Here is a 13,890-nt window from a genome sequence, read left to right on the forward strand (position 1 = left end):
GGAGGGACTGCGCCCGTAGACACCTCGTCCTCCCGCTCCTCCAGCTGGGCACGGCGCAGACCGGCCCGCTCTGCACACCTCACGTTTAAGTTCGGAAAACACCCCCTTCGCCCTCCTCCGCCCCCCCCCGCCAGCAAGACGGAAAGGCGGAGCCAGACCTTGTCACGTGACCCCGGCCTACTTCCCTTAGTGTTGGAGAGCGGAAGGATATACAAGAAAATAGTTCCCCGGAAGTGCAGCTCTGCCCCCTTTGAGGCCGACCTGGGCAGCTGGGTAACCTAAACTGTCCAATTGACCGACCTGAGACGTCCTGTAGCAGGATCTGGCCCGCGGAGAATGGTATCTGCCCTCCGCAAACTGCCGCGGCCCAGGCGCGTGCGACCACGGGAAGTGCTCCTCGGTGGCCAATCAGCGGCGAGGAGCCGTTGTAACGTCCCTCCTGCCCTGCGCTTGGGTGGGTGCCCGCGCCGGGACTTCGCGGTGCGACCCTTCCGGGACGCCGTCCACCAGCACCCCGCCCTCGCGCGGCCGCCTGGGAGTCCGGCGGCGCCTTCCGGCCGCGGAATGGCCGCGTCCGAGGCCGGTGAGTGTCGGCCCGGAGCCCCTGGTGTATGAGTGCGGACGGAAGCCCTCCGGAGGGCTTGAGCGAGGCGTGGGACGGCCAGGAGACCCGGTGGCCGTTGGGTTTAGTCGGGATAGGGCTGTGGGGCAGCCAGGCTGGTGGGGTGGGATGGGGGTTAGAGAGGAGCCCATGGCGCGGCCGGTGTGGCGGGGGACGCCTGCACGCTGACTGGAAAGCAGCGGGACAGAGGGCCATCCCTGGGCTGCCGGTGGGTCCCGAGACCGCACACCGTCTGTGCGGGTGTTTGCGGGAAAATAACCCTTCAGTTGTGTTTGTGCCCCTGCCCAGGTGGCCTGGGGCCGGCTTTTTGTTTTTCCCCCTCTGGGTGCCCTCGAGCCGCCCTCCCCCCGTGTGGCACGGTGTTTGGAGGGGGTGACGCGGTTGGCGTCTCTGGGACGCCTCGTCGTTTTCGTTAAGTGTACAAACAGGCCGTCGTCATGGCGTGGTCGGTTGTAGGAAGCGGGCGTGGAGGATAGGGACTCGCGCAGGCCCCCTCCCCCATGCGCCCCGTTTCGTTTCTAGAACAAACGTGTCGAACCGTGCTGGAGATGTATTAAATACTGAATGAAAGCGCTGTCCCGCTGATCGCCAGTCATTGCAGGGGAACAGGCGCTCCAAGCTTCTGAGTTGCTTTTGGCCAAGAAACCCTTCCATTTGGCTCAACCCGGCAATGTGTGGCAGAGGGGGAGGGTGGTAGTGGTAGCGAGCTAGAGTTGAGAGGGTGTTGTATTTTCAGGAACGTTCTTGCATCTGTGTCAGATGTAACCAGGCGCGACACTGCTGCTGCTGTTAGTACAGTTCTGGAAAGGCTTAGGTGCATCATCACCTGTGGGCCCCGGAGACATCCTGACCTGCAGGAGATACTTTGGTGCCAAGATGAGAAGCACTACTGGGAATTTGAAGCAACTCTCATTAGTTTCTAGTAGCTGCAGATGGTCATTAAGCTGTCTTGTTATGACCCATCCCTCCTCTACGTGTAACTCCTTCTCATGAAAAACACCTGTGAAAGGGCTTCTATACGAAAAACCGGGGAAGGACTGAAGGTTTTAGGTTGTTGTAGTGACCGCTGCGTTAGCAGGTTGGAATTAGAGTCCCCAGAAAATGAAGGATGTGTGAAACTCCGCAGCACCCAGATCCCTCATCTTCTGCACAGTTGGGTGTCTGCTAGGTGTGCATACGACCCTTGCCGCGCTGACCCAGCCTTCCTCTTGCTTCCCGTGCAGAGTGGATAACCATTGCCAACAACCTCCTCTTTAAGTGTCACATACACCTGAGGATACATGAGCTTGAAGATTGCGATGCCAATGTTTTTATTGCTCTTTATCAGTCCATTCTGGGAGAAAAGGTACCAGGTAAGGTCGCGAAAACTATGACAACGGGTGTCCTCGGCCGGAAAGGCCAAGGGCGTCAGGTGGAGCCTTTGGTACTTATCGTTAGGTTTCTTTTTGTGCACATCATTTCTATCAGCTTACTGCCTTCGTTGACACCAGCGGGGGTGCCCTCTGCTAACCAGCTCCCTGACTAACCCGATGGAGGCATTTTAATAAGCACAGCGTACTCACACATAATGACTTGTGAAAGTCGTACTGTTCAAGTGTACCTTTAGAGGTTCTGCAGTTGAGTTAGGTCAGATTACTTAACCTGTACTAAAGAGAAGAATTGATGTTTGTGCTGTATGAGAAGATTATTAATAAGCTTGCATGTCTAATCATCTGTATGTTGTCTTCTGCTTGTTCCTTTCGGAGGTATCACAACCTTTTGGCTGTATCTCTTGTTAGAGTAGCTCAAAATCTACCTCATTGGTAGATTGCTCTACTTCCTGTTTCTTTTGTAGTTTATACCCACTAAGTGGTGTCAGGTTTGTATGCTTTCCGGCAGTGCCCTCACCACTTCCTAGAATAAGGGGATGCTTTCTCGCTGCTCTTTGTGCTAGCCCACCCTCCCCAGATATCATCATCTTCATTAGCAGAGGAGATATTTGACTTAATATTAAATCTTCCCACATATTAAATCTTTATGCCAGTAATTCCCACAGATTATTTAAAAGGACATGCGTGAACTCTGATTGACTCTGCTGTGGTCACTTTCTCCTGGGCAGCAGCCGGTACTGTTGGATTAAGATCCTGTCTCATGGGCCCGGCGTGGTGACGCAGTGGTTAAGGTCCTCGCCTTGCATGCCCGGGATCCCATATGGGCGCTGGTTCTAATCCCGGAGGCCCCGCTTCCCATCCAGCTCCCTGCCTGTGGCCCGGGAAAGCAGTCGAGGACGGCCCAAAGCTTTGGGACCCGTGTGGGAGACCTAGAAGAGGCTCCTGTCTTCAGATTGGCATAGCATCAACCATTGCGCTCAGACGAAAGATCTTCTCTATCTCTCCTCTCTGTATATCCGCCTTTCCAATAAAAATTTAAAAATCTTTAAAAAAAAAAAAAGATCCTGTCTCATGTCTGGCCTCCCTTACTGATAAGCACCTTGAATTTAGGAACCAAGTTGTCCTTCTTTATATGGCATATATTACGTTTGATCTGTAAATGCATAAACGTTAGGGAATCTACTGTGCCCCATTTGGGCTCTGTTAACTTTATCTGTGCTTTCTTACACGTTGTATTTTGGCAGAACTTTTCTAACAGTTCAGTTTACTTGAAAGCTGTAGGTTCTCACAGATGCAATATGATGGGACTTTTCACCCCACAGACCTCATAGCTATTCCCAGGAGTCAGGAGGATGACGCCCACAATGTGCAGGCTGTGATCGATTCTCTGGCCTTGGATTACCTGCAGGTCAGCCTGTCTCACATAACAGGTTGGTATATACTTGAGATAATTAGGCACTTCAGTAAGATAATTAGTTCAGTAGGCTCTTTGGAACCTGAGCCAAGACAATCTAATGGTATGTTTAAGGCAAGGGCACATGAAAACTTTGTTCGAGGAGACTGAGCATTGAGTTTGTGATGGAGCTGAGTGTGAGATGTTAAGTATCCATGCTGATAATTTGTGGTATGTGTTTTGTTTGGATTTTAAAGAGTACCAGTACTGTTTATTTGTACTAGCTAAAAGTTTCAAGCAACTCAGTATCTGTTAATAAGAATTGGTTAAATTACAACTGTTCCACGTGGTGAGTTACTGTGCAGTTACAAAAGCTGATAATGTTTTTTATGTACAGTGCTGCATTTTAAAGGAATAATCTTTGATATATATAGAATGAGGAAAATGTCCTGCAGTTAGTGATAACATACATCATGAGCTACTTATGCAGCTGGTTGCTATCTCGAGGTCTCCAGATAACATACAGGAAAGTTGTAATACGCATTGCCTCCAGCAAGGGGAACATTCGGGCTGTAGGACAAATGGACAGGAATTTTCACTGTGTGCTTTTTGAGTTTTGAGCCATTTTTAAGTTTTTTCCAGATAAAAGTACCATGCTGTACCCTAAAACCAGACATACCAAATATGCTTAAGTATTTTTTATTATGGCAGGTAGAGAGAAATTAGGATTATTCCAGTTAATTATTTCAAGCCAGTGGACAAAGGGAATCTTGGAAACTTGAAACTATGCCACATTCAGAAAAACAAAGTTTAAACTTTTGATTCATTCTTCGACAGTTAAAGAAGGCAAATATTAGCACAAATCATTTATATCTTATACTCCAAAGAAAAAGTACTGTCTTTGAGAGTGTGTCTTTGTAAATAAATGTGGTAAAGCAGTTTAGAGAAGTCACTTTCTGGGGTAATTCTGGGGCCTCCCTGTCTTGTGGGTTGGCATAGCGTTATCACTTGAGAAGGGCATTTCTGGCATTTGTGTTTTATAAATGTAGTGTGCCAGGATAAACATGTATGTATAGAACTTTCTCATGCAGAGCTGCCCCTGACCAACCTGATGCCCATGGAGAGTTAGGAAACCACGTACCTTCCCGCAGGCAGCTGCTGGCGTCTTGAGTGTCTCCTGCTCCAGGAAGCTCTAGGTGGTTGCTGGGTTGGCAGAGCGTGCTCCCCGTCCTGGAGACTAAGACGTCTGCAGTGTGCCCCTGGGGTCTGCTGACATAAGTGAAGCCAGGAAAACAGGGCTTGAAAACAGGATTTCAGGTTAGCTAGCGTAGGCAGAAAAGAGTTGTCAAATGTTGTCTTCTAACTAGTGGTAGCCGAAAGCATCAGATTGCTGATTTAGATTGGATCTCAATTCCTATTCTCTCTCCTGTGCTAGTAGGAAGTCCTGAGAGTGCCAGGCATGTTCTCGAAGGACAGCCGGTGTTTGGGCGCCAGCAATACCTGCCGGTGGTTCTGTCGTCGTAAACAGTCTGAGATATGTCAGGTTTTCATACTTTGGCCAACCCGTTTCTGTTCAGCATTTCAACTGGACATTTACTGGAGCTAAAAGCTTTGTCAGCATGAACTGTTGATGAGTCTGGAGAGGAGGATGTTGTGAGAGGAAAAGGATTTCAATGCAGGAAGCCATTGATGAGGCTTTAATCAGAAAAATGGTGTGGTCTACACAAATAGAGTTAACAAATGTGGGAGAAAACAGGACTTTTTTTTTTTCCTAAAGATTTATTTTTATTGGAAATCCAAACATAAACAGAGTAGGAGAGACAGGAAGATCGTCCGTCTGATGATTCACTCTCCAAGTGGCTGCAATGGCTGGAGCTGAGCTGATCTGGAGCCAGGAGGACTTTAGCCACTAGGCTACTGCACCTGGCCACTGAATTTCTTAACTGAAGTATCCCAACAAGTGCTTATTTCTCTGCTGCTCTCAGCGACCACCATCCCAGAATTAGAATTTCACAGTGTGAAAGTTACTCTCATTTAAAAAAAAAATTGCTTAGTGATGTTTTAGTATGAATCTTAAGTCCAATTATTTTGCAAGTAAACACCATATTTAAGGCTACCTCCTTTATTCATATATAATCAAGACAACAGGAAAATAATGCTTTTAATGTATCAGTTCTTCTGGGTTAGTTTATGTTACTTGTATCCTGGAAAGTATTTTTCAGTGTTAACCACTTTAAGAGGCTTGCAGGTTACATTTTTTAATAACTGTATTCTGTGTTTAGGAGAAAATATAGTGAAAGGAGATAAAGAATCAATTAAGAATCTCCTAGAAATATTTGATGGATTGCTGGAGTATCTTACAGAGCACATCAGTGAAACATCTCATGAGAGAAGTAAGTTTGCGGGACGTGGTTTGTTCGGCACATGGTCTTGTATGCTCTTTGCTTGTGTATCTTAGGAAGCAGAATCGCTAATGCACTATGCCTGGTCAGGTTCCATGAGGTTACTTATCCTTTGTTTAATTGGATCTTGTTTGTAAATTAAAGCTAAACTATGGGAAAGCAAAATTGTTTGTTGTTCTGTTGCATGAAGTCTCTTATTCAGAATTTCCCATGTGAAAACAGCCATTTGTATTACAAATAGGGATGTGCACAGAAACATCCCAGGAAGAACAGCTGCAGTTCTGTCAGCTTATCCTTGTGGTTACTAATAGTCTGAGATTTTTTTTTTTTTGAAAGGCTAAGTTTCATGGAGACAGAGAGATCTTCCATGCACTGGGTTACTCTCCAGATGGCAGCAGCAGCCAGGGCTGGGCCACGTGGGAGCTGGGAACCCAGATCTCCATTTGGGTCTCCCTTGTGGGTGGCAACAGCCTAAGCACCTGGGTCATCTTTTGCTGCCTTCCTAGATTATTTAGCAGGGAGATGGATCAGAAGTAGAGCAGCTTGGGATTTGAACCAGTGCTATTGTGCGTTGCTGGCATGGCAGGCAGCAGGTGAACCATTTGTTACAATGCCAGACCCCCCTAGTCGAAATATTTTTAAAATTTTATTTTTGAGCAATGTAGTTCTCCACATTGTAATTCAGTTTGTGAAATTTTGATTTTATAAAGATCAGTATTGCGACATTATCCAAAAAGATTGTGGTCATTTAAACTCAAGGAACAGTGGCTAAGAGCTGTTTCTACTCCTTGGCTCAGTAAATCCTATTTCTAAAAATTTATCCTAAGGAAATCATACAAAAGGAAATTAAGTATTGGAAAGTCTTGACTATATTGTTTACTTATCGTTGAGAAAAAAATAAAGGAGCCACATGTGACAGTTGGGGGTTGGTTGTGTTTTTGACCATGGGTGGAATGATGTGTCATCTGTCTTGATGTTGTGGAGTTACCCAAAAAGCTTCCAGCCGCAACAGTAACAGACTCTAGTACGAATTATGACAAAAATTTGAGGTGGCTCACCTTTTCTAGTTTTCACGGTTTTTTTTTTTTTAAATGTACATTATGATTATCTCATTTGAGAAAAATTTTCATTTAGTTTAGGCTAGTTTCCTGCCTCAGTCATTGCTGTTAAAAAGACCTAGAAGATCGACACGAAGATTGAAAACTGAAAATTTTTTGCTTTAATTTAAAATTATTTCAGTGCTTACTATGTCAAATACCAATGTAGGTACCCTGGAAGGAATCAAAAAACAAATCAACATTTGTTGTTGTCAGATAAATTTTTACTGACGTTAGGGAGACATCTATCTGTAAAATGAAAACATAGTAATTAGAGATTGAAATTTAGTGCCTGGTGTGGCATGATGGCTCAATGGCTAAATCCTCACCTTGCAAGTGCTGACACCCCATGTCAGCGCCAGTTCATATCCCGGCTGCTTCACTTCCGTTCCAGTTCCCTGCTTGTGGCCTGGGAAAGCAGTAGAGGACAGCCCAAAGCTTTGGGACCCTGCGCCCACATGGGAGACCCAAGAGAAGCTTCTGGCTTAGGATTGGCTCAGCTCTGACCATCTTGGTCATTTGGGGAGTAAACGAACAAATGTAAGATATTTGTCTTTCCTTCTCTCCATAAATCTGATCTGCCTTTCCAATTAGAAAAAAATTAGTGACACATGGCACTTACCTAATTCATGGCTCAGTAGGTATTTGGATTCTCTGACTTTTAATGAAATTTTTAAAAAGATTTACTTATTTTTATTGGACAGAGTTACAAAAAGAGAGAAGAGAGATCCTCCATTCACTGGTTCAATTCTCACATGGCCAGAGCTGAGCCAATCCACAGCCAGGGCCCCAAGCGCTTGGACTAGCCTCCACTGCTTTCCTAGGCCATTAGCAGGGAGCTGGAAGGGAAGTGCAGCCAGAACATGAACTAGTCCCCATATGGGATGCTAGGATGCCAGTGCTACAGGGGAAGGGTTAGCCTGATACGCAGCTGCACTGGCCCACTTTAATTTTTTTTGGCGACATAATTGAGGTAGAAAATTACCTCCAAGTAAAGCGGTTAAGAATAGCTTTTTTCTTTTTAAGATTTTTTTTTTTTTAAATTGACAGTGAAAGATACTGCATCTTCTAGTTCATTCCTCAAATGTCCATGCTAGCCAAGACTGGTTCAGGCCAAGGCCAGGAGCCTGAAACTGCATCCGGATCTCCCAGGTGGTAACAGGCCCAGGCTCCTAGGCCATCTACTGCTGCTTTTGGGGCACATTAGCAGGGAACTGGATCAAAAGTGGAGCAGCAAATGCTCAAACCTGTGCTTAGATAAGATGCTGGCATATAGGTGGAAATATAACCCGTTGCACCACAGTGCTGGCCCTACATGAATAGTTTTCATAATTTTAAGGCTCAAGTGGTGGCTGAGAATGGATAATAACGTGAAGCTGATGGCCTGGGAGTGGGGTTGGCAGGAGGAGGGTTAAAGCTGAGAGATTCTGGGTTGTATGTGTATGTGTGGTAAAGGCTGAGCAATAGTCCCGGGAGACCAGTAGTGCGTCGTGGGTTTGATGGATTGAAGCTTGCTATTCCATTGGCTGGACAGCATTTCTTATTTGACTCTCAGCCTTTGCAGGGGAAGAATGTAATCACTTGGCGGTATCACTTAGTGCTGGTTCCGTTTTCAAAATGCCAGTTATTAATATGCCCCCTGCACTGGGTAGCATCCGCCTTGGACCTGACAGCGTTCTTACTGAAGAGTGAGGATGTAGAGGCACGTGGCAGGCTCGGTGCTACATTTTTGCCCCCTATGAGATTTCAGTGCTTGGTAGGGGAGGATTAGCCAATTGAGCCATTGTGCTAGGCCCTGTAGACACCCCAGTATGTGTTTTTTTTTTTTTAAGATTTATTTATTTTTATTGGAAAGTCAGATGTACAGAGAGGAGAGACAGAGACAGAGAAAGATCTTCCATCCACTCCCCAAGTGACCGCAATGACCGGAGTTAAGCTGATCTGAAACCAGAAGTTTTTTCGGGGTCTCCCACGTGGGTGCAGGGTCCAAAGGTTTTGGGCTATGCTCGACTGCTTTCCCAGGCCATAAGCAGGGTGCTGGATGGGAAGCAGAGCAGCTGGGATTAGAACCGATGCCCATATGGGATTCCGGTGCAAGCGAAGTGAGAACTTGAGCCGCTAGGCTACTGTGCCAGGTCCCAACACCTCACTTTTAAAGTGTACTTTTTGTGACCGAAGTAACTAGTAAGGTGGTGACTTGGCTTTTTAAAAATTTCATTAGTTTACCCCAGGACAGGTTGGCCCGCCTCACTGTTCTTTCTTCCTGCAGCCTCTTGTATAGAATAAGTATAGAATTAACCTGATAAGGGGTTGTTGGCTTTGTATCACTTTTTTTTTGTTTTAAATTAACAGGTGAAACTGAGCAGTATTTTAAAGAATCCCATCAAGGACAGCCTTTGGAAGATCTAGAAAGTTCTAAGGAATCCAAATCATCATCAAAGAAAGTCTCTTTTGAAAGGTAGCTCTCTGAATATCATTAAACAAGTTATGTATTCCAGAAGTGAGAAATACAGGCTCTGCTACCAAAGCACCCTTAGACATGATGTGAACACGTTAGTAACTTCTCGTAGACCTTCACTGGAGGGATTCTAGGAACCTTGAGCTGTAAATACCACTTCTCAACTTTTAATTACCTATTCATTTTTTAATTTTTCTCTTGATCATCAAAGTTTATCATTCTTGAAGAATACTTATACCAAAAAAGTGGTATTTGTTTAGCTTATTTGATGGGGGGAGAGAGAGAGAGAGATGCTTTCTAATGTGCAAAACCACCTTAAATGGAAGTTATTCCTTAAATAAGATTTTTAAAATGAAAAAAAATAGAAATGATACATTTGTCTATTTCTCTTCCTCATGTTTTTAAGCTAGATTCAAACAAGATCAGTTGTTTTAAGGCTGTTAATAAAAGTTGCCAAAATGTTTTCCAGAAAGGCCACAACTGTGTCTTATGTTAGCACAAAAAAGGCAGGTTATTGCAAAAATCATGTATCAATATTCTTGACCAGTGTTAGCACTTAAAAATTTGTGCTGAAATAGAATAAAATAGAATGAATGTAGTTACAGTTCAGTTGTACTACCTGCTAACTAAAGCTTGCCATTTTGCCATGATATGACGTTCCCTTAAATACTCAGTTTTTTCAATGTCTTTTTATTTTTTTAAGATTTATGTATTTTTATTGGAAAGGTAGATTTAGAGAAAGAGAGAAAGATCTTTCATATGCTGGTTTACTCCCCAGGTAGCCACAATAGCCAGAGCTGAACAAATCTAACACCAGGAGCCAGAAGCTGGTTCTGGGTCTCCCATGTGGGTGCATGGTCCCAAGGCTTTGGGCCGCCCTCGACTGCTTTCCCAGGCCACAAGCAGGGAGCTGGATGGGAAGTGGAGCAGCCAACATAAAGACCAGTGCCAATATGGGATCCCAGCACATGTACAGCAAGGACTTCAGCAACCAGGCTTCCACACTGCAACCCTCAATTTTCAATTTCTTACAGAGTTTCTTATGGTTTAAAAGTGTAGGCAGTGTGTTTTGCAGGTTTAGTACACTGAAAAATGTGCCTTAGAGAAAAAGCATTAAAAGGTGAAAATCTTTGCTTTTTTCATTATTACATTTAAGTGAAAAAATACAGAGGTGGGTCAATTTAGTGATAATGCAAAATGAATACACAGCGTGGAGTCCCCTCCTTCCCCACGCTGCTGGAGTCAGCAGTATCTGCTTTTCTCTGTGTTGTCTTATTTAACCCTAATACGTCATACACTGCTTCTCACCCAAGTCCTGTCTCACTGGAAACAAGATGGAGGAGCAGCAGAAGGGGGCGTCTCCCATTATCTGCTGCAGGCATTGAGCGGTCTGGACACATCAGGCTGGCTCACAAGGCCATCTGTGCCCAGGCCAAATGCTGAGAGACCGGAAACTCTTCCAGGTGCTCGTCATCTGAGGCACTGGGCCCCTCTTGGGATGAAGACGAAGCGGAATCCACGGGCGAGATAATTAGACTTGGAGACACAGCACACACCTTTTCTCTAAGAAGTAATGGTGAGTAAGCTTCAAATATCAATTACTGTTATTGAGAGCACAAGTATTAGAGTGGATGGTTAACCACAGTAAAATTTAAGCTTGAGAAAAAGAGCCAGAGCCCTACCAGCACGTTGGAATTGAAATTCTGGGGCTGGTCACTGTAACACAACCAGTTAAGCTTCCACATGGAATACCCACATCCCATATTGAAGTGCCTAGTTTTAAATTCCAGCTACTCTGCTTCCACTTTTTATTGAAAGGCAGATTTACAGAAAGGAGGCGAGAAACAGAGATGGAACTGAGCCAGTCCCAAGCCAGGAGCCAGGAGCTTCTTCCAGGTCTCCCACACGGGTGCAGGGTTCCCAGGCTTCAGGCCATCTGCTGCTTTCCCAGCCAAATGCAGGGAGCTAGAGGGGAGCGGAGCAGTCGGGACACGAGTCTTGCCCATGTGGGATCCCAACACTTGGGGTGAGATTTAGCCATTGAGCCATCATGCAGTCCCCTCCTCCACCAGCCAGTGTTCACCCCGGGACGCAGAAGATGACTCAAGCGCTTGGGTCCCCTGCCAGCTGTGTGGGAGACCTGGATGGAGTTCCAGACTTCCGGCTTTATCCTGAGTTCTGGCTGTTGTAGGCATTTGGGGAGTGAATTAATGGATGAAAATTATCTCCCCCTGTGTCCTCAAATATTTAAAAAAAGGAAAAAAATTGTCCAATTGATAGAAAGTGGCAAATAGAAGTCACAGACATAACAACAGCAAGTCCAAAACAAATATATGACTGAAAGGTTGCCAGATAATTTGTGGGGTGACTTCTTAATATTTTTTTTTAAAGATTTATTTTTATTAGGCATATTTCCAGAGAGGAGAAGAGACAAAGAGAAAGATGTGTCTCCTGGTTCACTTCCCAAGTGGCTACAGTGGCTGGAGCTGAGCTTATCCAAAGCTAGGAGCCGAGAGCTCCTGTTGGGTCTCCCAAGTGGGTGTGGTGACCAATTTTTTGCAACGTTTCAACCAATAGTGTGTTCCCCATGGCAGTTTCTCTCCAGTTTCGGTCGCATTTTGCACAGTATCAGTCACTGCTTGTACACAGTAATCTTGTGTATGTGCAGCTACAGTTTGGAGCCTCCCTCTTTGCTTCCTCCAACTACCTGCCTGCTCCCTGTCCTGCCTCAGGTGCTCGCCAGGCTCTTCTCTGACACGATGCTCTTGTGCTGTGATGCTGTTCCCTCCAGGGGTGGCTCCTTCACCTTCCTCAGACTGAAGCTGTTTCTGAGATGTGGCCTCTGTTATTTTTATAATGCCATTCACACCGAGTGATAGCTTACTTTACATAGTGGGTAAATTTTGAGTGCTAAAAACATTAGCCGTGACATGTTCGTTTATTATTGTTACTTTTTGTTATTTTTAATAAGGAGTACATGGTTGGTTGATCAGGGTAGGAAGGATCGAGGTTTAGGGAAAATTGGGTGAATTCATTGCTTCCAAATTTGCTATTTCTTCTTGTTCCTGGGAGAAAAACAAAGGAGAAAACCACTCATGACTTTGCACACGACCCAGTAGCCAGGGATGAGGAACCACCACCTCATATCAACCCAGAGTCTCAGTGTGTACTTATTCCGAGGGTTCTGTCCAGGTGGCCTGGATAGTTCTGAAATGCTGCCGACTTGACCCATCCGAGGATGACGTCACCCTCCCAGTGTCCTTTGGTTCCATTCTCCGAGATCTTTTGCTGTCATCATTTGGGGTAGTTGACCGGTTAGTTCTGTTCTGCTACAGCACATGTGCCGCCACCCTCTCCTTTTATTTGTTGGTATTTATTCAGTGTCTTCCCCGCGTTAGGAAGTGGTCCTTCACTGGAAAGTAAGACACAGATCTCTTCCTTGTAGAGGCTGCTAATAACTGAGGAAAATAGAAAAATATGTAGTAAAATTATTCAGTGTTTGAAAACACCAAGCAACAATGCGTTTTTTAAATGGAAGGATGAGAGTATCAGAGTGGATTAGGCACATTAAGATGGAAATCAGTGCAGGTGTTACCCAGAAGTTAAGGTTGCAGGTCAGAGCACCTGCATCCCAGATAGAGCATTTGCAGGGTCCCAAGGCTTTGGGCTGTCCTCGACTGCTTTCCCAGGCCACAAGCAGGGAGCTGGATGGGAAGCAGGGCCACCGGGATACAAACAGGTGCCCACATTGGGTACTGACACATGCAAGGCAAGAACTTTAGCTGTTAGGCTATGGCGCCAGGCTCCCAGGTTTTTTTTATAGATACATTTTTTTAAAAGAGTTCTTTATTTTTATTACAAAGTCAGATATACAGAGGAAGATCTTCCATCCGATGAATCACTCCCCAAGTGAGCACAGTGGTCGGTGCTGTGCCGATCCGGAGCCAGGAGCCAAGGACTTGCTCCAGATCTCCCATGCGGGTGCAGGAACCCAAAGCTTTGGGCCATGCTTGACTGCTTTCCCAGGCCAGAAGCAGGGGGCTGGACGGGAAGTGGAACCGCTGGGACTAGAACCGGCGCCCATATGGGATCCCAGCACGTTCAAAGCGAGGACTTTAGCCACTAGGCCACGGCACCAGGCCCTATAGCTACATTTTTATTGGAAAGTTAGATTTACAGAGAGGAGAGACAGAAAGATCTTTCATCCGTTGGTTCACTCCCCAAGTGTCTGCAAAGGCCAAAGCTGAGCCTGTCCAAAGCCAGGAACCAGGAACTTCTTCCAGGTCTCCCACTTGGGTGAATTATTTCGCTTGCTTAAAATTTTTTTAAAGGTTTATTTTTATTGGAAAGTCAGATATAGAGAGGAAGAGAAAACGAGATGAGTATTTTCCATCTGCTGCTTCGCTCCCCAAGTGACCACAGTGGTTGAAATGAGCCAATCCGAAGCCAGGAACCAGGAGCTTTTCTGGGTCTCACGCAGGTGCGGGGTCCCACGGCTTTGGGCCATTCTTGACTTCTTTGCCAGGCCGCTAGCAGAGAACGGGTGGG

General features: G+C 45.6%; 1 protein-coding gene across 2 annotated transcripts in view; it reads left to right on the forward strand.

Moving 5' to 3' along the window:
• The first annotated feature begins 239 nt into the window (after positions 1-239).
• CEP95 (centrosomal protein 95) overlaps positions 240-13,890 on the forward strand; it is a 30,851-nt gene continuing 17,200 nt past the window's right edge. For both annotated transcript variants that reach the window (XM_040989520.1, XM_040989521.1), the window contains exons 1-6: positions 240-583; positions 1,846-1,974; positions 3,315-3,422; positions 5,668-5,778; positions 9,237-9,342; positions 10,806-10,918. In XM_040989520.1, coding sequence (XP_040845454.1) covers positions 337-583; positions 1,846-1,974; positions 3,315-3,422; positions 5,668-5,778; positions 9,237-9,342; positions 10,806-10,918 — 814 coding nt within the window. In that variant the 5' untranslated portion in view covers positions 240-336. The remainder of the gene's footprint in view (positions 584-1,845; positions 1,975-3,314; positions 3,423-5,667; positions 5,779-9,236; positions 9,343-10,805; positions 10,919-13,890) is intronic.

Source organism: Ochotona curzoniae, unplaced genomic scaffold (assembly GCF_017591425.1).
Source record: "Ochotona curzoniae isolate NIBS_2020 unplaced genomic scaffold, NIBS_Ocur_1.0 contig_523, whole genome shotgun sequence".
NCBI lineage: Eukaryota > Metazoa > Chordata > Mammalia > Lagomorpha > Ochotonidae > Ochotona > Ochotona curzoniae.